Source organism: Heterocephalus glaber, unplaced genomic scaffold (genome assembly GCF_053883595.1).
Source record: "Heterocephalus glaber isolate CG9 unplaced genomic scaffold, H.glaber_assembly_v1.0 deba00001479, whole genome shotgun sequence".
Taxonomy (NCBI): domain Eukaryota; kingdom Metazoa; phylum Chordata; class Mammalia; order Rodentia; family Bathyergidae; genus Heterocephalus; species Heterocephalus glaber.
Window position 1 is genome coordinate 22,304,231 of NW_028258316.1, and position 23,740 is coordinate 22,327,970.

General features: G+C 41.8%; 1 protein-coding gene and 1 pseudogene across 2 annotated transcripts in view; both read right to left on the minus strand.

Annotated features, from left to right (window-relative positions):
* Positions 1 to 22,920, minus strand: part of Hsdl2 (hydroxysteroid dehydrogenase like 2) — a 74,768-nt gene extending 51,848 nt beyond the window's left edge. Inside the window, exons 1-2 of one of the 2 annotated variants that reach the window (XM_004849566.4) lie at positions 22,645 to 22,920; positions 4,761 to 4,924 (exon numbers count right to left, since the gene is read on the minus strand). In XM_004849566.4, the coding sequence (XP_004849623.1) occupies positions 4,761 to 4,924; positions 22,645 to 22,661 (181 nt within the window). In that variant the 5' untranslated portion in view covers positions 22,662 to 22,920. The remainder of the gene's footprint in view (positions 1 to 4,760; positions 4,925 to 22,644) is intronic. The other variant, XM_013073795.3, reaches the window with a different exon arrangement.
* On the minus strand, positions 14,236 to 17,652 carry LOC110350204 (DNA replication complex GINS protein PSF2 pseudogene; annotated as a pseudogene).
* Positions 22,921 to 23,740: the final 820 nt, after the last annotated feature.

Sequence of the window (23,740 nt, forward strand, 5' to 3'; positions counted from 1 at the left end):
CATTAAGTTTATTGGTACATTTTAGGTATAAAATACAGTTACATACATCATTGGGATACTGTAACATTACATGAGTATCTTGGTTCTTATTGTTTTCCCATTCCCCTGCCCTCCCTTCACCCCCTCCACCCTTCCCTATTTATAAAGACTTTGTTTCCATTTTTTTTCCTTTTCTCATATTTTTTTCTTTTCCCGTCTTTTCTTTCCCTTACCCCTCCTACTCCCCCTGCTCCTTTAGACCTTTACTTCCCATTACACAATATCAAATACACATTTTTAAAATTACAATATCAAGATCTAGGAGACATTACCACAGATTTTACAGAATTTAAAAGGATATAGAAAGCATATTACAAAAATATGTTTTGAAATAAATTTGACAACTTCTAAGAAGTACCTTGGAAGACAAATTAATGAAAGTAACTCTGGAGGAAATATAAAATTTGAATAGCACCTATTAAAGAAAGTATATTCCTAGCTTGAAAACCTATCTATATGACAACAGCAGGCTCACATACATTTTAACTGATAAATTATATCAAACAATTAAAGCAGAAAAAAGAAGGAACACTTCTCCCCTCATTTGAGGAACTCAACATTGTGCTAATCCTAAAACTGGATAAAGATAATACAAGAAAAAAGTATGAACATAGAAAGAAATTTATTTAACAAAACAAACTATTAGAAGTCAGATCTGGCAGGATGTAGAAAGTGGTTTTATTATAAGGATGGCAGTGTTGGTTCAGCATTGGAAGATCCTCCCCCAAAAGTCATCATTTTAACAGAGGAAAGGAAAAGCCACATGATCCTGTCAGTAGTTTCAGGAAAAATATTGGACTAAATTCTACAGCTGTTCATGGTAAAAGCTATCAGGAGACTAGAAGTAGAACAGAATCTTCTCAACAGATTAAAGACATGTACTCCATACTTCCAGCAAGCACGCCTTATATGAATGGAGAAGATACAATGCTTTCTCCTTAAGGTGGGGAACAAGGGCAGATATGCTTACTCTTTATCTGTCCATTAAACTTTGAAACCTAGGCCCCACCAAAATAGTCTGGCAATAAAATGACACAATTAGGATAGGATTGGCAAGGCAGAACCAAAATCTTTACATGTAGATGAAATGATCATCTACAGAGAAAATACTAAGAAATCTCTAGGAGCCCCTAGAACTTGTATTTGAATTTAGCAGGATTAGAAAACACAAGGTATATATAAAAATTCAGGTCTGTGTATACTTGCTATAAATGAAGAACTGGATATTGAAATTTTAAAGTTATGTAGGAGTACAAAGGACCTAGAAAAGTTAGAAAAACCATGTTGGAAGACGTTTAGTGCCTAATATTAAGACTTCTAAAGCTACAGTAATCAAGGCAGTGTTGGTGTAAGGAAAGACATATAGATCATTGGAATAAAACAGAGAATCTACAAATAGAACCCCACATATATGGTCCACTGAGTTTTGAAAGATTATTGAACAGTAGCATTTTATAGAATATAAACTCAATTCAAGAGCCGAGGAAGAGATAGTGTTTTCAGCAAACGGCACTAGAACACCTGGTATCTGTATATAAAAAATTAACCTCAACCCTTTATTTCCATTCAAGAAAATAACTTGAAGGGATCTATGAACCTAAATATGAAAACCTAAAAGTATAAAACTTTAAGAAGAAATTATAAGGGAAAATGTTTATGAATTTAGGGTAGGCAAGAACTATCTAGGATACAAAAGACATGATTTATAAAAGAAAAAAATTGATAAATGAGATTCCATCAAAATTTAGAACTTTAAATGGCATCATTAAAATGAAAAGTAGTCCTTAAACAGACCATATTTACAATACATATAACCTATGACTGGAATATATAAAGAACTCTTACAGCTCATTAATAGACAACCCAATTAAAAAGTAGACAGAAGAAGATGATAAATAGCCAGTATAGCACAAGGAAAGGTGTGCAACTCTAGAATCAGAAAAATACTAATCAGTACAATAACAAGATTGAATTATACACTCATTAGGGAGATTAAGTTAAAAGTTTTAAAACCCCTGTCATGACTTTTTCTTTTTGTTGGATTCTCTCCCTTTGCGCTTGTCACACCCAATGGATTCATTCTGCTGGGCTTCCTGGGGTTGTGATCCTCATTGTCTTTTCCTAGGGTATTGCCTAAAATTTTTTGGAGTGCTGGTTTGATATTCATGAAGTTCCTGAGGTGCTCTTTATCATCAAAGTATCTTATTTCTCCATCCATTTTGAATGATAGTTTCACAGGGTACATCAATCTGGGTTGGAGGCTGTTTTCCTTTAGGGCTTGAAATACATCACTCCAAGCTCTTCTCGCCTTGAGGGTTTGCATTGAGAAGTCTGCTGTGATTCTGATGGGCTTTTCTTTGTACGTGATTTGTTTCTTTTCTCTAACTGCTTGTAGAATTTTGTTCTTCTGTTGTGTTTCTGGAATCTTAACTATTATATGCTTATGTGTAGATTTTTTTTGATCAAGGCTATTTGGAGTCCTATATGCCTCCTTTATCTGTATGTCAAGTTCTTTTCCCCTGCTTGGGAAGTTTTCTGCCATCACTTCTGTGAACCGATTTTTTATGTCATCTGCACTCTCTCCTGTTTCTTCATTGACTCCAATCAGTCTTATGTTAATCTTCTTTGCATGGTCTAGCAGCTGCTGGATTGATTTCTCATGGTCCCTTATAATTTTAAAGCACTTTTTCTTTTCCTGGTCACTAATTGCAATCTTATCTTCTATATCTGAAATTCTGTCCTCACACTAGCTCATTCTGCTGTTTAAACTCTCAATGGAGTTTTTAATCTCCTAGAAATCTGTTTGTATCAGTTTTATGGATTCCATTTGTTTCCTATGTTGGGATTCCACCATGTTCCTCAAAATATCCTCTCTAGAGTTATTAATCATGTCTTGCACTATGAGCACAATCTTTGCTGTTATCTGAGAAATTATTTCTGATTTCATTTTTCCCAGATCCTCTTTTGTTGCCAGTTCAGAGAGTCCAGGTGATTGAGTATCAGATTGTTCCATCTTGTTTCCCTTTGGGGTTGCTGTAGGTGATCCAGAAGTCTGTTTTTGAGGCTTATGTGTCTTCTCATTTCCACCGGGGGGGGGGTGGTGGTGGTGGTGTGTGCTTCTGGCATGCATGCGGCTCACCTTCTCTGCCCTAGGAGCTTGGGATGGCGGCGGGGAGCTTTCTTCTGGGTGCTGGGACCGGCTCACCTTCTCTGCCCTAGGAGCTTGGGATGGCATCAGGGAGCTTCCTTCTGGGTGCTGGGACCGGCTCACCTTCTCTTCCATAGGAGCGTGGGATGGCAGCGGGGGAGCTTCCTTCCAGGTGATGGGACTGGCTCAGCTTCTCTGCCCTAGGAGCGTGGGATGGTGACAGGGGAGCTTCCTTCTGAGTGCTGGGACTGGCTCAGCTTCCACAAAGAACAGTTTTTAAAAGTATCATTAATCAATCTCCTATTTTCAATGATTGTTACTGTTTTGTTTTTTGTTTGTTTTATTTTGCTGCAGTGTCAGTGATTGAACCCAAGACCTTCACACTGATCTACATCCGCAGCCCTTTTTATCTTTTGAGACAGTCTCACTTAGTCACTAATTTGTCCAAGCCGGGGTTGAACTTTCAATGCTCCTGCCTCAGCCTCCCAGAGTGCCAGGATTATAGGTATGCAGTGCTGCACTCAGCTGATTGTTACAGTTTTGCCAATTTATCTTCCCCTTCTCATATTCTGTTTGTGTATTTTAAAATAATCTTCACCATCATTTCTCTCATAAGCATTTCATGTACATTCCTCCAATATAACCACAATGCTATTAATCTAACAGAACTAGCACTATTAACTAAAGTTGAAGTTGTAAGCCCTTTCTCCTGGCACTGTGCCTAGCATAATGAAGGACTGGATAAATATCAACTAAAAATATTAAAATAATGACTTGTGAAGCATGTATACTAAATAACATAGAAAAGCCTTTCCAAAATGTTCACACCACCCCCTTCAAATAGTCTCTCCACTTCCACTCTATCCCCCTCCCATCCCAGAACCACTGCCCTCCTGAGACATAATTTTTAACTGGAGCCTCTCATATCACTTAAAAATGCTAGAGAAAAAAAGCAACTCCAGCTCTTGAGTAAAATAAACACTTTTTTTTTAGTACCAGGGATTGAACTCAAGACATTGCACTTTGCCAGGCAGGCACAGCACCACAAAGTTACATCCCCAGCACAAAATACTCTTTAAAACAAGACAAATACTTCTTTATTTTTAGAGTAGGGGGGTTTTGAGGCAGGGTCTCCCTTTGTAGTTCAGGCTGGCCCTGAACTCACTATGTAGCCCAGGCTGGCCTCAAACTCATGGCAATCCTCCTGCCTCGGTCTCCCGAGTGCTGGGATAACAGGCATGTGCTACCATGCCTGGCTCTAGAGTAGCTTTCAAATATGCTTTTCACTAAAAAGAAGACCTAACTGGAAAATAAACTTCAGCTGTAATTATAGCAGGTCATTACCATGGTGATGCCCAATGTCACACAGAAGATTGTACCTCACTATTCTCTTACCAGTGGCTACTCTGTAATGGCAAGGAAGGCAAGGATAGGCTGCTTGGGGCTGGCATTTTTGATCTCTAGTTAGGTCTTATTTTCAGGGAAACACAGGTAGTTCAAACTCAACTCTCAGCAAATTATGGATTGAAACCATTGTGAGGGCATTTGATGAAATGGGGAAGGTCACACTTACTCTCTTCGGCAGCAGTAAAGATGGTGCCCGGAAGTTTGGGGTGTGACTGGGCAGTCTTCGCAGCAATGACAATATTTGCTCCATCCTTTGCAGCTTTCAAGGCAATAGCCTTGCCAATGCCACGGCTTGCACCAGTGATGAAAATCGTACATCCTGCTAGTTTCCTACAACAGAGCAGAAAAATATCAGAAACGTCAATACTTCATTCACTCATCATTATCGGGAGCTCAAGTACACTTTCATTACATCCTCTGTGAGATTTTCTCTACCCTTCCCTCACTGCTCATGTTATACTGTGGCTACACAATCACGATCCTCCCACTGCACAAGGACTTAGAAATTATTCATGACAATTGCAGTTGGCCAGTGTTTTTGTGATCTGGCAAACAAAATCTGCTCAAACATGAAGTAAAAAAAATTTTAGTGGGTAGTATTATGATTGAATCCAGGTCCTTCACTATATCAGCTATATCCCCAGCCTTTTTTTAATTTTTTGAGACAAGGTCTTGCCTAGGCTGAGTTTGAACTTGAATCCTCTGGCCTCAGCCTTCTTGAGAGCTGGAATTACAGGCCTGCACCACCAGACCAAATAATAAGGCTTATTTTTGAGTAGTGAAATCACACATTAATTTACCATATTCTTTATATTCTTTAATACTTTTCAAGTTTTCCACAATAAAAACATAACACATATCATTTAAAAATAAATAATTGTTCAGTAGATGCTCACAAGCCAGGCACGGTGGTGCATGCCTGCAATTCCAGAACTTACTTGGGAAGCTGATAACATGGTATATCCTGGAATACTGTTCAGCAATACAAAGGAAAAAAACACTGATACATGATACAATATGGATGAACCGAACATATTTTACTAAATGAAAGAAGGCAGTCACAAAGAACCACATGTTATAGAGCCATATAATCAGTGGTTGCCTAGAGCTAGGAATGGGAGGAGCTGGAAGATGACAGCTTGGGGGGTGGTTCTTTTTGGAATGCTGAGAATGTTTTAAAATTGGTTATGGCCAGGGATAGTGGTGCATGACTGTAATCCCAACTACTAAAGAGGCTAAGAGAAGAGGACCACAAGTTCAAGGCCAGCCTGGGCAATTTAAGGAGAGCCCCCCCCCCCAAATAAAATAAAATAGACTAGGGATGTAGCTCAATGGTACTTGCCTATCACATGGGAAGCCCTAGGTTCAATCCCCAGGACTGTCTCTCAATACATACATATATACATACACACACACACACACAAACACACACACACAAACACAAACACCACAGCAGTGATGATTTTTGTGAATATCTTAAAAGCCACTGAATTGTGTGTTTTAAATAGGTGGATTGATTTGTGTGTGAATTACATCTCAGTAAAGTTGTTAAGCAAACCTAGAAGGCTCAAAAAGAGCTGAGGGTTGATCAGACATAATAGGAAACTCATACAGTTCCCTCTGACCACTTCATTCTTTATATCCATCTTAACTTTAAACTCTCTACATAGTTGTTAAGTGAGAAGAAAACATCAGGGAGGGAAGCATACTGTCATGTTTACTTTCTAAGGGCAAATATTTTTATATACTTATATTTGCTGAAGGAGGATGAAAAAGTGACAATGACAAAGAGCAAAGCAATAAACAGCCAGGCTTGCTAATGAAAGAACATAAAGCTCTTGCCAAAACCTGGAGGATTATACTGAGGCAGGATAAGAAGTAAAAGGAGAAGCAGTTTTAAAACAAGGAATAATAACCACTTTGGGAAGAAGAAAGAAAAGTAAAGATGGGGGAAGGGACAGAGAGGTAGGGATTTTTTATGGTGAAATAGCAAACATACAAAAAACATGTAAAATGAATGTATAAATATTCATAGGTATAGGATAAAGCTTAAGAAACAAAATCAAAATAAGCAGTGATGAACTTACTGAGCCAAGAAACCAATAACCCAGAAATCATTCATCTTTTCCTCTCCTGCTCTATCCACCTTCCTGCCCCCAACCCACAAAGTAAAAACTACCTAAAATATCACTGTTTATTCCCTTATTTTACATTATTACTAATACCTGTATATTTATGCCTAAACCAGGGTCATCAAACTATGGCCAAATCTGACCCTACCCAGGATTTCAGAAGCACAGACCTTCTGGAAACCTAATTTCAGATTTCTAGCTTCTAGAACTCTGTAAGAGACTAAGTTTTTTTTAAGCCACCCAGTTTGTGGTACAGTACTTTGTTACAGCAGCCTAGGAAACTATTATACAATCCCTTCACCTCCAAAATAGAATTCCATTCTTCTCATTAGCAGACCTTGTATTACAAAAGGTACCTATTATTTTGAATATCAACACAAAATTATAGGCATTGGTTTTCTCTCTTGTTATATAAGTACTTGTATCTCCAATTTTGCCTCTGCTCACAAAGCCAAATATTTACTAATGGCTCTTTATAGAAAAATCCTACCTAGCCATGTACTAAGCAATATATTGTTTAGATTTTACCTAATTTTTAAATATCTCTCCTGGGCTGGGGATTTAGCTCAGTGGTTTCGTCGCCTGCTGTGCAAGCGCAAGGACCCGAGTTCAATCTCCGGTACAAAATAAATAAATAAATAAAATATCACCTTTCCTTTATCTGATAATTTTCAACAAGAGAAAATTGATATTATTGGGGTGACATAAATATAGAACATTTTTGCCAAAAATAAAAAGCTGTTAACTTCTGAGGAGAAATAAATTCTCAAGTCTATGGAGTTCCAGGTGCTGGTCTACAAATCAGCCTATGAAATACAGTAGAAACAGTTCAAAAGCAAAGATCAGGCATTAATTTCATTAAAAATTATAAATGACCCCCCAGAAGAATTCAAAAGAGAAATTTTTTAGATATTTTATGGATTCACAGTGGAAATTTCCAAGGAAATATTTTGTGTCATTATTAATACATGTCACATCCCTAAATGCTTAGCTCTACACATTGGAGCCTTAGGTAAAGCTAGCCTTTTTTTTTTTTTTTTGGTACCAGGGATTGAACTCCGGTCCTTGCGTTTGCACAGCAGGCGGCAAAACCACTGAGCTAAATCCCTGGTCCATAAATAATTATTTGTACACCACTTTTTTTTTTCTTTTGGTACCTGGGATCAAACTTGGGTCCTTGCACTTGCACAGCAGGTGGCGAAACCACTGAGTTAAATCCCCAGCCCACATTGCAGCCTTAGGAACATGCATACACCCTTGGATTATTACAAACCCAATTTAGAAAGCTCTTAGAGATTCACATTTAACTAGAATTATAGGTCTTTGGAGCTGTCTTCTCTCAAGAACCCAACTGTTCTCTTTGCCTTTTTGTTTGTTTTGGATTTGTTGTGGTTTTTTGTTTGTTTCATTTTTTTTATTATTGCAATCTGGTTATGCAGATTAATGGGTTTCATTTTGTTTTGTTTGGTTTGGTTTTTTTGGTACTGGGGATCAAACTCAGGACCTTGCGCTTACAATGCAGGCAGCGGAACCACTGAGCTAAATCCCCAGCCCTCATTTTGGTTTTGCCTAATTTTGAACTTTATATATAGAATCATACAGTACATTTTTTTTTGGTACCAGGGATCAAACTCGGGTGCTTGCATTTGTGAGGCAGGCAGGGGAACCACTGAGCTAAACCCCCAGCCCGTAGTACATGTTGTTCTAGGATTTGCTTCTTTTCAAACATTGTTTGGAGATTTATCCATGTTGGTCCAAGTAAGTATACTTTATTTTTATTACTATATGAGATTCCACATATGAACATGCTATAAATTATTCATTCTATTGTGTATGGACAATGCTGCTATAAATATTGTTATACCCATCTTCCAACATGTCCAAGAGTTTCCACTCTACAGCATATACCTACTAGTCAAACTTACGGCTTATCATACATTGTTGTGCATAGATAATCACAAATTCTTTGATATTCCTTCCATCAATAAGAGGAGTATGTGAGGCCTGACTGACTCCATTTTAAAATTTGGCCCCATCTTAGAGTAAGGTGGCCTGGACATGAACTCTAGTTCCAAGAAAAACCACAAGATGTACTTTGGCCACCTGCCTGTGATAATGTTCAGCAGTCCCCTAGCAACTAGCCTAGCAACAGCTAATCAGTAGCTGCCTCAATGTCCCAGATGCTCTTCTCGATGGCCTGCAACAGCTAATCAGTAGTTACCCCAATATCCCAGTATCCCAGATGTTCTTTTCAATGACTTGAGCAGCCGTTTGCAGTTCAGCGCGCAAGGCACAGTCAATCAGGTTTAAACTTTCAAAACTTGCTAAATGCTAGCCAATCGTGTGATTTGCGTGTGATTTGAAACCCCGCACCTTTTTGAAAACCCCGCGCCTTGCTGTAACCTCTATAAAAACCCCTGGTGTTTTAGAGTCGGGGCTCTCAATCCTGACCCGCTGCGTTGGTGTCGGATGAGAGTCCCTGCTCGAGCTTGAATAAACGACCCTCATGTGTTTGCATCGGAATCGGCTCCTTGGTGGTCTTTGGGGACCTCGCGATCTAGGCACATTTGGGGGCTCGTCCAGGATCCCCAAGACCCCAGAATTCCCGTACCGGAGGGTCGACGCCAGCCGGTGAGTGTCTGGTGTCTCTTTGTTTGTCTGCAATTTGGGGGGCCCAATTCTGAGTAGGTCGGCAAACGGTCTAGGCGGACGCACTGCGAGGGCTGCCGACCCGGGATTCCTGGAAGACGTTCCAGATCCTTCTGGAGGGGACAGAAGTGCCCCATGAGTACGAGTCTGTGAGACTCCTAGGGGGGACGGTGCAGGTCGCTCCCGTGGTACGGCGTAAGGCTGTCATCCCATTTTCGGTATTGCCTCCGATCGGGCAGAGGACGGTTTTGTCTTGCTTTTTGTTTTGCTGTTGTGTTTGTCTGTTTATTGTGGAGACTTGGACTTGGACTGTGACGATGGGGCAGACTGTGACCACCCCCGTCCCTCATGACGGACCATTTTAGAGAGGTTAGAGAGTGTGCTCATAGTCTAAATTTAGAAATAAAAAGTCTAGACTTGTCATTCTGTGTAGCTCAGAGTGGCCTTCCTTTGAGAGGGGATGGCCCCTGAGGGAACTTTTGATTTACAGATCACACGGAGGGTCCCTGGAGCTGTTTTCCGTCCCTACACCGGACATCCTGATCAGGTTCCCTACATTGTCACTTGGGAGAGTCTAATCTGCGACCCACCCCCATGGGTCAAGACCTTTTTGCCTCCACAGAAAGAGCAGCCGGAGGTAATCCTGACAGCTTGTGAAAAGACTCCCAGAGAGCGCGACGGAAAAAGGCAAACCGAAACTGAGCCGACTGCGCCGCTCTACCCGGTCCTCCAGGGAGGAACCGAGGAAGATCTCCTCCCCCCCCTTTACTCTCTCCCTTCTCCCTCACAACAACAGGCAGAAAAAGAAGACCCGGCCCCAGCCAGAATTGGGGAGGGAGGCCCGGCTCTGGGTGCCGGCAGCAGGGATGGCCTCACCCAGAACACTCACCACCAGTGTGCCGTCTCGCCAGCAGGGCCGGCAGACTCTACTGTTTTCCCGCTAAGAGCGATAGGGCCTCCTGATGAGCATGGTAACCAGGCTCATCATTACTGGCCCTTCGCCACCAGTGACCTTTATAACTGGCGTACTCAACACGCCAAATTCTCTGATAATCCTAGGGATTTGATTAACCTATTAGAAACTGTTTTGTTTACTCATCAGCCCACTTGGAATGATTGTCAGCAGCTCCTCCAGATCCTGTTTACCACAGAGGAGTGAGAGAGAATCCAAAATGAAGCCAGGAAATTGCTTCCTGGTGACAATGGTCAACCCACCACTAATGTTGACACTATCAACACTTCTTTTCCTTTGTCCTGGCCCAATTGGGACTTCGACACCGCAGAAGGTAAGGAGAGGCTCCAGGTCTATCGCCAGGCTCTGTTGAGAGATCTCAAAGCAACCAATTTGGCTAAGATAGGGGATTTACAACAGGGAACAAACGAGAGCCCTGCAGCCTTCCTAGAAAGAATTCAGGAAGCATTCCGTAGGTATACTCCTATGGACCCAGAAGCAAATGAGGCAAAGGCAGCTGTAATAATACATTTTGTCAACCAGGCGATGCCAGATATTAAAAGAAAGTTACAGAAAGTACACAGATTAGGAGAAAAGAGTATTCAGGACTTAGTGGCAGTGGCAGAGAGAGTGTAACAACAGGGAAACCGCAGAGGAAAGACAGGTGAAAGCTGACAACCGCCAGACCCAACACCTAGCTCGGATCCTTCTGGCCACCACAGCGGGAGAGATGAGGGAACGTGAACGTCGCCTGAGAAAAATTGCAGCAGAAGGAGGAGGTAAGGGGGGACGCAGGGAGCACCCCCAGTTGGGGAGAAATCAATGTGCTTACTGCAAAGAGGAAAGCCACTGGGCTAAGGAGTGCCCCAAAAGACAACAGGGAGGCTGCTCAAAGGCCTCCACCCTGGCCATGGATGAAATAAGTGATCAGGAGGGACGGGGCTCGGCGCCCCTCCCCGAGCCCAGGGTAACCCTTAAAGTGGAGGGGAAGCCCGTTGAATTCCTGGTAGATACCGGCACCCAACATTCAGTCCTGCTTAAACCACATGGCCACATATCTGACAAAACTTCCTGGGTCCAAGGAGCCACAGGCATGAAAAGAAAAATATTCATGGACTACCCAAAGAACGGTAGACTTGGGAGTGGGCCGGGTAACCCACTCATTTATTTATGATTATACCAGATTGCCCCTATCCTCTACTTGGAAGAGACTTGCTCACTAAATTAGGAGCCCAAATCCATTTTCAGCCCTGGGGCTCAGAGGTCCTTAACCAGGAGGGAAAGCCCATCCAAGTGTTGACCATGAGCCTAGAGGACGAGTACCTGCTACATCAGAAACAGTCCCCTCCTGATCCTGGCATGGAACAATGGCTTGCAAAGTTCCCGCGAGCATGGGCTGAGACTGGGGGCATGGGGTTGGCTGCACACAGGACACCTGTGCTTGTAGAGATAAAGCCAGGAGCGGACACTGCACGAGTTTGCCATTATCCCATGTCCCCAGAGGCCCGCAAAGGAATAACTTCACACATCAGGAGGTTGCTTGCTCAGGGTATTCTAAGGCCCTGTCAATTGGCCTGGAACACCCCCTTGTTTCCGGTGCGGAAACCCCACTTGGATGACTATCGACCAGTGCAGGACCTCCGTGAGCCTTCCACTGGCACCCAAAAGCCAGCACATCTTCACATTTGAATGGAGCGACCCTGAGCAGGGCATCAACAGACAGCTGACCTGGACCCGACTTCCTCAAGGATTTAAAAAACTCCCCCACCATTTTTGACGAAGCTTTGCATGAGGACTTGGGCTGGACAGAGGCTTTCCCCACCAAGCACAAAACGGCACAGACTGTGGCCAAAAAGCTTTTAGAAGACATCCTACCAAGGTATGGTTTTCCTGTTATGTTAGGATCAGACAATAGACCTGCTTTTGTCTCTAAGGTGAGTCAGAGTTTAGTGCAGGTCCTGGGAGCAAACTGGAAATTACATTGTGCATACAGACCCCAGAGTTCAGGACAGGTAGAGAGAATAAACAGGACCCTAAAAGAGACCTTAACTAAATTAGCCTTAGAGACTGGCGGTGACTGGGTGGCTCTCCTTCCCTTTGCCCTCTATAGGGTACGCAATTCACCCTATAAGATGGAACTGACTCCCTTCAAAATTATGCTTGGGGTGCCCCCTCCCATTATCCCTAACCTCCAGTCTGAAGTGCTCACTGAGCCTGGTGATCAAGAGCTGTTATTTTCTTTAAGAGGTATTCAACTGATTCACAAGGACCCAGGACAGGACCAGAACCCAGACGAACCACTCTGGAAACTCATGGTCCAAACTTTCCAAACCCTAAATGCCTCTCGACCTGATCTTACTCAATCTTGTTGGTTATGTTATGATATTAAGCCCCCTTACTATGAAGAGATAGCCTTTCTGGGGAATTTTACTGAATCAGATAGTCCTAGCCAATGCAGATGGCAGCAGAAGGGTTCAGCTAGATTAACCCTGCAGTCGGTGGTCGGACGAGGCACATGTCTAGGTGATGTGCCTCCCACCCACCAACACCTGTGTAGCCAGACTCATTCAATGTCCTCAGAAAAATATTTCGTACCCCCTTCAAATGGTTGGTGGGCATGTTCTACCGGGCTCAAGCCACGTGTACATGGAAGAGTACTCAATCGGACTAAGGACGTTCGTGTGCTGGTGCAATTAGTACCTAGACTGCTGTATCATTCAGAGGAGGAAGTTTATGCTCACCTAGCTCATTTAGTGGGGGGCCCCAGTCGGGTAAAAAGGGAGCCCATAATAGCAATCACCCTGACAGTACTCCTAGGCCTGGGCTTGGTGGGAGCAGGAACTGGGGTCTCCTCTTTAGTCTTACAAAACAAGCATTATAATGATCTGAGGGCTGCCACAGATATTGATATAGAGAGACTTGAAAACTCCATCACACACCTTCAAGAGTCATTAACCTCCCTAGCGGAAGTGGTGCTCCAGAATAAAAGAGGCCTAGATTTAATCTTCCTACAACAGGGAGGGGTCTGTGCCGCCCTGGGGGAAGAATGTTGTTTCTACATAGATCATTCAGGTGTGATCAAAGAGTCCATGGCAAAGGTTAGAGAGGGCCTTGCCAAGCACAAACAGGAGCGCAAGCAAGCCCAAGGGTGGTTTAAATCACTGTTTAACTATTCTCCATAATTGACCACCCTAATTTCCACACTGTTAGGTCCCCTGCTTATTTTGCTGCTTCTTTTGATATTTGGACCTTGCTTACTTAACCAATTGGCTTCATTCATTAAAGAACGTGTCAGTACAGTACAAGTATTGGCTCTCAGGTCACAGTATCAGCCTATATCAGAAAACCCAATAGAGTTAACCCTCCGAGACCCATGATTGGGCCTCGATAGTTCCATGTGAAGGGGGGAATGTGAGACCTGAGTGACTCCATTTTAAAATTTGGCCCCATCTTAGAGTAAGGTGGCCTGGACATAAACTCTAGTTCCAAGAAAAAAACCACAAGATGTACTTTGGCCACCTGCCTGTGATAATGTTCAGCAGTCCCCTAGCAACTAGCCTAGCAACAGCTAATCAGTAGCTGCCTCAATGTCCCAGATGCTCTTCTCGATGGCCTGCAACAGCTAATCAGTAGTTACCCCAATATCCCAGTATCCCAGATGTTCTTTTCAATGACTTGAGCAGCCGTTTGCAGTTCAGCGCGCAAGGCACAGTCAATCAGGTTTAAACTTTCAAAACTTGCTAAATGCTAGCCAATCGTGTGATTTGCGTGTGATTTGAAACCCCGCACCTTTTTGAAAACCCCGCGCCTTGCTGTAACCTCTATAAAAACCCCTGGTGTTTTAGAGTCGGGGCTCTCAATCCTGACCCGCTGCGTTGGTGTCGGATGAGAGTCCCTGCTCGAGCTTGAATAAACGACCCTCATGTGTTTGCATCGGAATCGGCTCCTTGGTGGTCTTTGGGGACCTCGCGATCTAGGCACAACAGAGTAGAGAGGAGTATATTTTCCCCTCCTTTTTTTTGTTTTTTCTTTTTGGTACCAAGGATTGAACTCAAAACCTTGTGCCTGCTTGCGAGGTAGGCACAGGCATCACTGAGCTAAATCCCTGGCCCCTTCCTCTTCGAGTCTGGAGTGGCTTTATGGCTTTCTTTTTTCCAAAAGAATGTGATAGAAGTGGCATTCTTAGACTTCAAAGCCAAAAGATGGCTGGCAGTTTCCACTTTCCCTCTTAGAAGCCGGATGCCATACTGCATAGAAGTGAACCCATTACTGAATGATGAGTGACCATGTGGAGAGAAATCCTGGAGGGTGAGAAGCTATTTAAATACTTTAGTCAAGCTCCTAGCTAAATGCAGCCGCACTGTACAATCTCAATTTACAGGAAGTAGAGCAGAAAACCCAGGCAACCCAAAGAATTCTGAATAATTACCAGTCATTATTGTTTTAAACCACTAGTTAGTCCTTTTCTTTCTCTTTTTTTTGTGTGTTACTGAGGATGGAACACAGCATGTAAGCTCTCTACTACTGAGCTACATCTCTATCCCTTTTACTTTTTTTTTTGGTACCAGGGATCGAACTCAGGACCTTGAGCTTATGAGGCAGATGGCAGAACCACTGAGCTAAATCCCCAGCCTCTACCCCTTTTACTTTTGAGACAAAGTCTCATCAAGTTTCCCAGGCTGGCCTTGAACTTCCAATCCTGCCTCCTGAGCAAAAAGGATTATAAGTGTATGTATGCTACAGCCAGTTTGGGAGAGCCAGTCTTGATAAGAGATGGGGAAATAATTCCAATCTGTTCTTCTTCAAGAGGTATTTGAATGTACTTGAACCTCTGATTTTTCATATATATGTGTGTGTGTGTGTGTGTGTGTGTGTGTGTGAAATACATATATGTGAAATATATATATGAGTCAATTTATCTAGCTGTACAAGCAGAATCAGTTAAGATTTTGACAGAAATTATACTGAATCTATAATTCAATTTGGAAGTCTGGAAATTATACTGAATCTATAATTCAATTTAGAAGAACTGACACCTTTATGACATGTTCTAACCAATGAACATACTATCTCTATTTGGGTCTTTAATATTTTTTTCAATATAATTGTATAATTTCCTACAGAAGGGTATTATATATCTTTTATTAGCTTTATTCCTGGGTACTCAATTGTTTTTAATGTGTTTCAACTTTTTATCTGTAAATAATTTCAAACTGAAGGAATGAGAATAATACAAAGAAAACACATACACACTCTTCACTTAGATCCATGTAGGGTGAAGGTCTTACCCCACTATGCTCAGGTCTCTCTTCTCTCTCCCTTTTCCTCCCAACTTCCTCCTTTTTCCCCATTTGCTCTCTACATATTTTTTCTATGCCACTTAATAATAAATTGAACTTAAGAATAAGTGGCGCAGGGGGCTGGTGATTTAGCTCAGTGGTTCCGCCACCTGCCTTGCAAGCGCAAGGTCCTGAGTTTGATCCCCACTACCGCCAAAAAAAAAAAAGAGTAAGTGGCACATGCCTGTAATCCCAGCACTCAGGAGGCTGAGGCAGGAGGATTGTCTTGAGTTGGAGGGTAGCGGGGGCTACATAGTCAGTTCAAGAACAGAAAAAAAAAAAACAAGAATAAGTTGAATACATCATGGTCTGTTCTCTTATATATCCACCAGAGAGTTATAACACTGATACAGTAATTATGTCTATCTAATAATCCATCAGCATTTTGTCAAATAACCCAATAATGCTCTTTAGAGCAATTTTTGCTCTCCAGTACAGTACAGGATCCACATTCGGATCAGATGTCCACTTCCTTCTCCTATCTCTTTAGTCTCCTTTAGCATTTTTATGGTATCTCTTATGCTTCATAGTATTGACTTTTGAAAAATACAGTCCTTCCCCCAAAATACAGTCCCCAATCCTTTATGGGATCCTGCATCTTCTTCAGTGCATTGCCTCAGGCCTGCCTGCACTCACCATTAATTTTTTTTCAAGCTGATCACATTTTTATTGTGGATTGGGATGGATGATAAACAGTGGTCACCATCACCAGTCACTCATCAGCCATCCTTCTGTGTGAGCCACGTCTACAAGACACTAACTCTAGCCATGAAACCAGGATTGGAGAAAGGGAAAAGCCCCTGCCACATCACCATGCCTGTGTATCCACTGAACACTCAGCTGTGTGAGGCAGTTTCACACAGGAGACCCACAGCTCTGCTAGTGAGAATTTTCTTGCCTAAAGCTTCTTCCTTTACCCCACAGAAGAAAAGCTGGTTCCTAGAATTCCAGGGGGAACTGATGGTCCAAGGTAGCTGAGTTCTGCAGATTAATCACAAGCTTGTTGCTTTCCCACTTGTTTTTTAAATTCACCCCTAGAAGCATTACACCTTTTTCACACATTCAAAAATTTTGTCCAAAACTCTAGAACCCTGAGTACCTGTCACGTCCTGAGCAGGCACTCATCACCCAGCCGGCCTCTGGGCGGCAGGTGCCAGGCCCTCTCTGCACACTGAAACCTCAGGCCTTGCTCTAGAAGTCCTGTGACGCGGTGCTCTCAGAAGGCTGAAAGTTATCCAGCTCAGCGTGTGCCTCCTGCTGCCGCACAAAGCTGTCAGAAGACAGCCGGAGCTTGACCATGCTGTCCCACAGATCTTTGATCAGGGTCCGGATCAAATCTGCTTTGGGAATGTTGTCTGAAGCATGATTTAGCAGGAGTTTGCTGAGTTCCATGTAGTAAAGTCTGGGCACTGGGGTAAAAGTTTCCTCCTTTCCTTCATGATCCCTTGTCTTCTCCAAATTTTCAATGTCCATCCAGGGCGGCGGCAGCAGGCGACACTTCTGCCTCTGCTTCAGGCTGATGGCCAGCCACAGCGGCACATCCACGGGGAGGCCGGGGTGGAACTGGCCCAGGTCGCCCCCGATTAGGTAGATCTTATCCAGACTGAAGTTAGGGATGGTGGTAACCAGCTCCTTCTCCAAGAACTCCACCTCTGTTGCGTCCATGGCAATGCCACACATCAGCAGGGAACCCCTCAAACCCCTCAGCGTCTCAGAAGTGGCACTGCAGCCGCCGCTTTTTCACTTACCATTAATTTTGACCATCCAACCATAAGTTACCAGATTTCTCCACTATATAGTTACTATTGTTTCTCTTGCAACAAATAAACAATCAGTGTAAACAGAATGATCATTTTAAATTACAGTATTATAGCATTTTCAGATACATTTTTAAATAATATATTAAGCTCTAAGTTTACTCAACAATTACTTTTTTTTTTTGTACTGGGGATCGAACTTGGGACCTTGCCCTTGCGAGGCAGGCGGCGGAACCACTGAGCTAAATCCCCGGCCCAACAATTACCAAATTTTTGAAAGTAATTATCAGAAAGCAAATCTCAATGGTCACATTTCATCTATGAATACTTCAGTGCCGTATTGTTTAACAGATAAAAAATGTTCACATGATGTCATTATATCTAAGAAAATAATTCCTCAATAGCATCCAATGTATAACCATGTTTAAATTTTCATAACATTTTCAATAATGTCTTTTTATAGTTGGACTGATATAATGAGAATGCAATAATGGGCCAGGGATTTAGCTCGGTGGTTCCGCCACCTGCCTCGCAAGTGCAAGGTCCGGAGTTCAATCCCTGGTACAAAAAAAAAAAAAAAAGAATCCAATAAGGATCTTGTGTTGAATTTGTTAAACTTTGTAAATCCCTTTAACCTGCACCAGTTCCCTTTCCATTCTTTATGCCACTTACTTGATGAAAGTTATAGATTGTCCTGTAATAGAGCCCATATTCAGAATTTTAAACACACTTTTATTGCTATGTACTATATTTCTACATATTTTTATATTTCTTGCAGAGTTTTGCTCATGTGTAAAAACTTATTTTCCTTCACTAACTTTTACATCTTCGAACAAACTTTTAATTTTTATAATTTAATTAAGTGAAATTTAATTAAATAAAATTTAATAATTTTATTAAATGAAAAAATAATTTTTCATTTCTGTATAATGAGACCTAGAAATAATAATATATTTTTATTTCATTACAATCTATATTTTTATGTATAATTTACTTCAGTCAGAAGGAAAGTATTGATGGTTGAAAGGTCCGAGATGCAAGAAGATATGAAAACCAAAGATACTGATAAGTACAAGAATCTTTAAAAAAGGTATACTAATAGTAAAATAATGCTTCTGGAGTAAAAAAAAAGATTAAAATTTGAAATATATTATTACAATATAAACTCTAATGTTTAAGTAGTTTAACTCCTTATCCTTGAATTATTTGGAAGAATGGCAAATTCTATTAACTTTAGATATTGGTAAGTTATACACACATGATAAAATTTCTATGTTAAGAGGCTGGAGGTTTAGGCTGGTGGGAGAGCAATTCGGTTAGTATGCAAGCTCACTTTGATTTAATAACACCATAATAAAAAGTCTAGGTTAAATACCTGATAAACAGAAATCCCAGACCTTGACAGTTTTGCTAACAAGGATAGGATAGGATGCTAACAGAGATATGGCTCTTTGGAAGAAAAAGGAGGAGGGCTCCGTAGGCCAGATTAGAGAATATAAAAATTCTCTGGGATCTCTCATAAAAGTCAGTCAAATCCCTCTGAAGATGTACAGACAAATCGCATGATAAAAATTACTAGAAGCTGGGCTTGGAGGCACATGCCTGTAATCCCAGCATTCTTGGGGGGGCTAAGGCAAGAAGACACAAGTTCAAACCCAGCATGGGCAATTTAGCGAAACCCTGCCTCAAAATAAAAAAATACAAGAAAAGGGCTAGACTAATGCCTTGAATTAGTCAATACAAAGGGCCTGAGTTCAATCCACAGTAATACCCCTTCCCCCCCAAATTACTTGAACTACTTCTCTTTCTCTGTATGTTTCTGTCATAGATTTAATATGTAATTAAGTTTATTTTGTTACCATTCAATTTTAATTTTTTGTCCCCTCATCTTTAGTAAGGGATATTATAAAATGTATATGGTTTAAAAGTCAAAACCTTATAATAATGTAGACTCAGAGACACTTAGCATCTAATTTGTAGGTAACTTGCTTCATTAAGTTTTGCTTTATCCTTTTGGAATTTATTTTTTCAAAAACATGCAAACATATACATATATATAAAATACATTCTATATGTGTGATTTTCTCTTTTCTATATTTAAAAAGTAGTATACAGAGATATTAAAGTGATGTTTAATGAAAGTACTCACATGAAAATATCCCAATTATTGTTTTAAAAAGTTCTAACCTTTTGCTTGTGATACAGCTGAAGTGATTCCCAGTAGGGCAAAGGGTATCCTCTCAGTTACTGGCAGCAAGAGTGGCAAAGGCAGACATGTGTTACTGAGCAGCAGAACCAGTTTGCAATGACACAGGCCCCTCAGAGGAAGAGTCCAAAGTTCTCAATATCACTGTTAGATGACGAATACTTGCAAATGTAGTGAAAACCTAAAGTTCAATTTACTAAATTTCTCTGATACTTCAAAATCAGAGAAAATACGATGCAATTTTTAACCATTTTTAAAAAGAAAACATTGTTTTAAAAAAACCTATACAAACTATGCTAAAGTTCATGTGAAAAAATACCCAAGAATAATCAGAAATTTTTTGAAAAATAATACAAATAGGGCCAGGGATTTAGCTCAATGGCACTGTGTCTGCCTTGAAACTGCAAGGTCCTGAGTTCAATCCCCAGTACCAATATAGTAATAATAAAAATAATAATAATAATACAAATGAGGCAGAAACTAGCTTTCCCAGATACAGTATTAAAATTTTTTTTTTAATTTTTGGTATTGGGATCAAACTTAGGACCTTGCGCTTGTGAGGCAGGCAGCAGCACTATTAAGAACAAATTTTTAAAATACACAAGTTCTCAGAGATCCATCATGAATCTTATTCGTTAATCCAGGCAAATAAAAAGATATTCAGGGCTGAGGATTTAGCTCAGTAGTTCTGTTGCCTGCCTTGCAACCGCAAGGACCCGAATTCAATCCCCGGTACCAAAAAAAAAAAAAAGAGATATACAGATAGCTTTAAGCCATGTTTTCTTAACCTCTGGACTACTGACATTTTGGACTACATAATAGGGGAATCCTTGTCCATGCTAAGATGTTTCCCTGTATCTAAGACTCCACTCTCTTGGGTCGGGGATTTAGCTCAGTGGTTCCACTGCCTGCTTTGCAAGCGCAAGGTCCTGAGTTTGATCCCTGGTATTAAAAAAAAAAAAAAACCAACCAAACAACAAAAAAAGAACTAAGACTCCACTCTTTAGATCCCATTAGCAACTCCCCTCAATTATGACAATACTCTTCTCAGATACAGGTATTGCCAAATGTCCTTTGGGGGTCAAATGGCCTTTGGTTTATAAAAACATCTCCCTCTTCACTCATGATGAAACAAACGCAAATTTTAAGTATAACAAAGAGTCACTTATTCTCTAATTAGATTTCCTGTTACCAAACATGTCATGTTTGCCAACATTTTGGATTAGGAAATCTCATTCATCCTTTTGCGTGTCCAACCTTTTTAAAGGGAAATATCTATGTATATAGCTATCAAAATTTAAAGTGCATATTCTCTTTGATCCAACAATTTCAATTGCAGGAATTTAGCTTAAAGATATACTCACATATGAGCAAACAGTTAAATACAAGGATAATCATGGAAGCAAAGACAGAGTAACAAAAAAACTGGAAGAGTTGGTATCCCACAAAAGGGAACAGGTTAGGTAAATAATGGTATACCCATGTAATCAGAGATTATGTAACAATTAAAAATAAGGTGTCTGGGCCTGGTGATACCTGCCTGTAATTCCAGCACTCTAGGAGGCTGAAGCAAGAAGACCACAGGTTCCAGCTTATACTGGGCAGTTCAGTGATTTCTGAGACCCTGTCTCAAAATAAAAACTTTTTTAAAAGGTTTGGGGATGTAGCTCAGTGTGAAGACTGTGTCCAATTCCCAGTACTTAGAAAATGAAGAGGAAGATTTACAGGTACTGAAAGTGTATATACTCTTTATCTCAAGACAAGTAAAAGTAAAAAAGTCAAAATGGAATCTGCTGCTATTTTTAAAAATATGTGTCTCTGGTGTACAAAATATGCTTATAGCCGGGGATTTAGCTCAGTGGTTCTGCCGTCTGCCTCGCCAGCACAAGGACCCGAGTTTGATCCCAGGTACCAAAAAAAAAAAAACAGTATAAAAAATATGCTTATGAGTACAAAGAAGAGAAACATGCCAGGAAATAACTGGGGATGTGGATTTTAAGGGTGAGAAAACTCACTTTTTACTTTATATCCCTTTGAAATATCTTTTAACTATGTGCCTGCACGCTTCAAGCTAATTATGGAATGGACTTGTAACTCAGCTCAAGATACCCAAGCTTCCCCATCCTCTTACTGAGGGCTGAACCAAGGACTTTGGGACTGAGCTGCATCTCCAGCCCATTTTTTAGTTTTTGTTTTTTGAGTAAATGTCTTGCTAAGTCCCTACATTTCCCAGGCTGAAGTTGAACTTGCCATCCACCTGCCTCCGCCTCCCAGAGTGCGTGGGTTACAGGCATGAGCCACCAGGCCCGGCCTGGATACACAACTTTATAGAGAAAAAAAGTAGAATGGTAGTGGCTAGGGTAGTGGAGGTTAGACGAGACATGACAGACATTGTTTCATGGGTTAGTTTCAGTTTTACAAGGTGAAAAGATGCAGGGGTTGGCTGCACAGCGATGTACCTAACACTCCTACCTAACCTTAATCACGGTTAAGACAGCATATTTTGTTACGTGTACTTTGGCCACACTTAAAACTGTTTTAAGTGAAAAAAAACTTCCTCCCCAAAGATACCCATATTTTCTCATATTTTAAGAACATTTCAATTTGTTACCAATTTGAAATTATTTTGTTGCTCTACAGCCAAGCGTTCAGAACTAGAGGAATCGCTAAGGTCCCCAGCTGCCCCAGTGACCTTTCACCTAGAATTTGCCCTCCTTCAGCCACACGAGCTGCCACCGCCAGAGCCACGATCAGGCTACCATAGGAGCGGCAGGGAAACTCATACTTGACGCGTCACCCGTGCATGAGGATTTTACACTTTTGCCCTCTTGGTTACAGTATTAACACAACTTTAGGTTACTTTCCACGCGACACTGCAGACCCACAGCACACAAGGTCAGGCGCGGGCCAGGGTTCCCGAGCGCGCTGCGCCGGGCTCCGTGACCCTCCCTTCGCCGAGCTGACCCCACCGAGCCTCGCACTCCACTATGCTGCGTCTCGCCCCCATCTCCTTACCCGGTGTTGGGCAACATGACTTGATAAGATCACAGGACCTGGAGAGAACTGCGGCGGCCGTGACGGCTTGGCGGAAGAGCCGAACGCGGACTTTTCCTCCCCGCTTGGCACCGCCCCAGCCCCGCCCCCGGCACCGCCCCTGGCACCGCCCCCGAGGCAAAGGGCTCACTAAACCAGAGATCGCTGAGTGCGCCTGCGCACACAGTGGGCCCGGGCGCTCGGCGTTTGTCTCCCCCCATCCCCCCGCGGTCTCATCCGGAGCCCTGGAAACCGGCCTTTGCGCAAGCGCTGTGAAAGATACTTCGGCCCTGCCCCTCTCTCCGGGCCCTACGGGGACAATCAGTTTCCTACGCGCGTCTGGCACGCTGGGTGCGTTCGTCGCTATCTACACTTTTCCAGAACTCGGGCTTGATTGCAGCGCCAGGTCCAGGGCGGGGAGGGTGACTGAGTAGTGCCCTAGAGACCCTGAGCACCAGGGACTGACCTGGGGGATTCTTTGACTTAGTGCCCGGACATGGCCTGGGTCGCGTTTGCTCTCCCACCCAGTCTGGCCTGCGGTGAGGGAGTAGCTTGTGAAACTGAGATCTTACCAGAATCATGCTAACGAATTCATAATAAATCTCCGCAACAGAAGCCAGAAAATGTTTACTACTGAAAATGTTTTCTACTGGAGAAGAAAATGTTTACTCTTGGGATGAGGGTCGTTATGAGGTCAATTCTGGGATTCGACTTCAATTTGGGGAGTCCAGTCTACACGCAACAGCTAAACGAACTAAAAACTGACATATTTGAAGTGAAGAAGTTGACTTGGCATTGTGTAAAGGTATAATAGAATGATAAGGAGATTGTTATAGGAAGCTAGTTAAGGAAAGTACTCTTGTGGGATTTATACTGTTTCTTTCATTATGGGTCCTAACTGCCCTATCTACTCACACACATACCTGCCAATCTCTTGTAGGAATTTGAATTTTCGGTTCACAGTGTAGTCCTTAAAGACTCCGGAGGAATTTACTTATTCAACAAATATTAGCATCTACTATGTGCTGGTCACTTTAGATATAGAAAAAAAGGACCAGATTGCTGTGCTTATATGGGA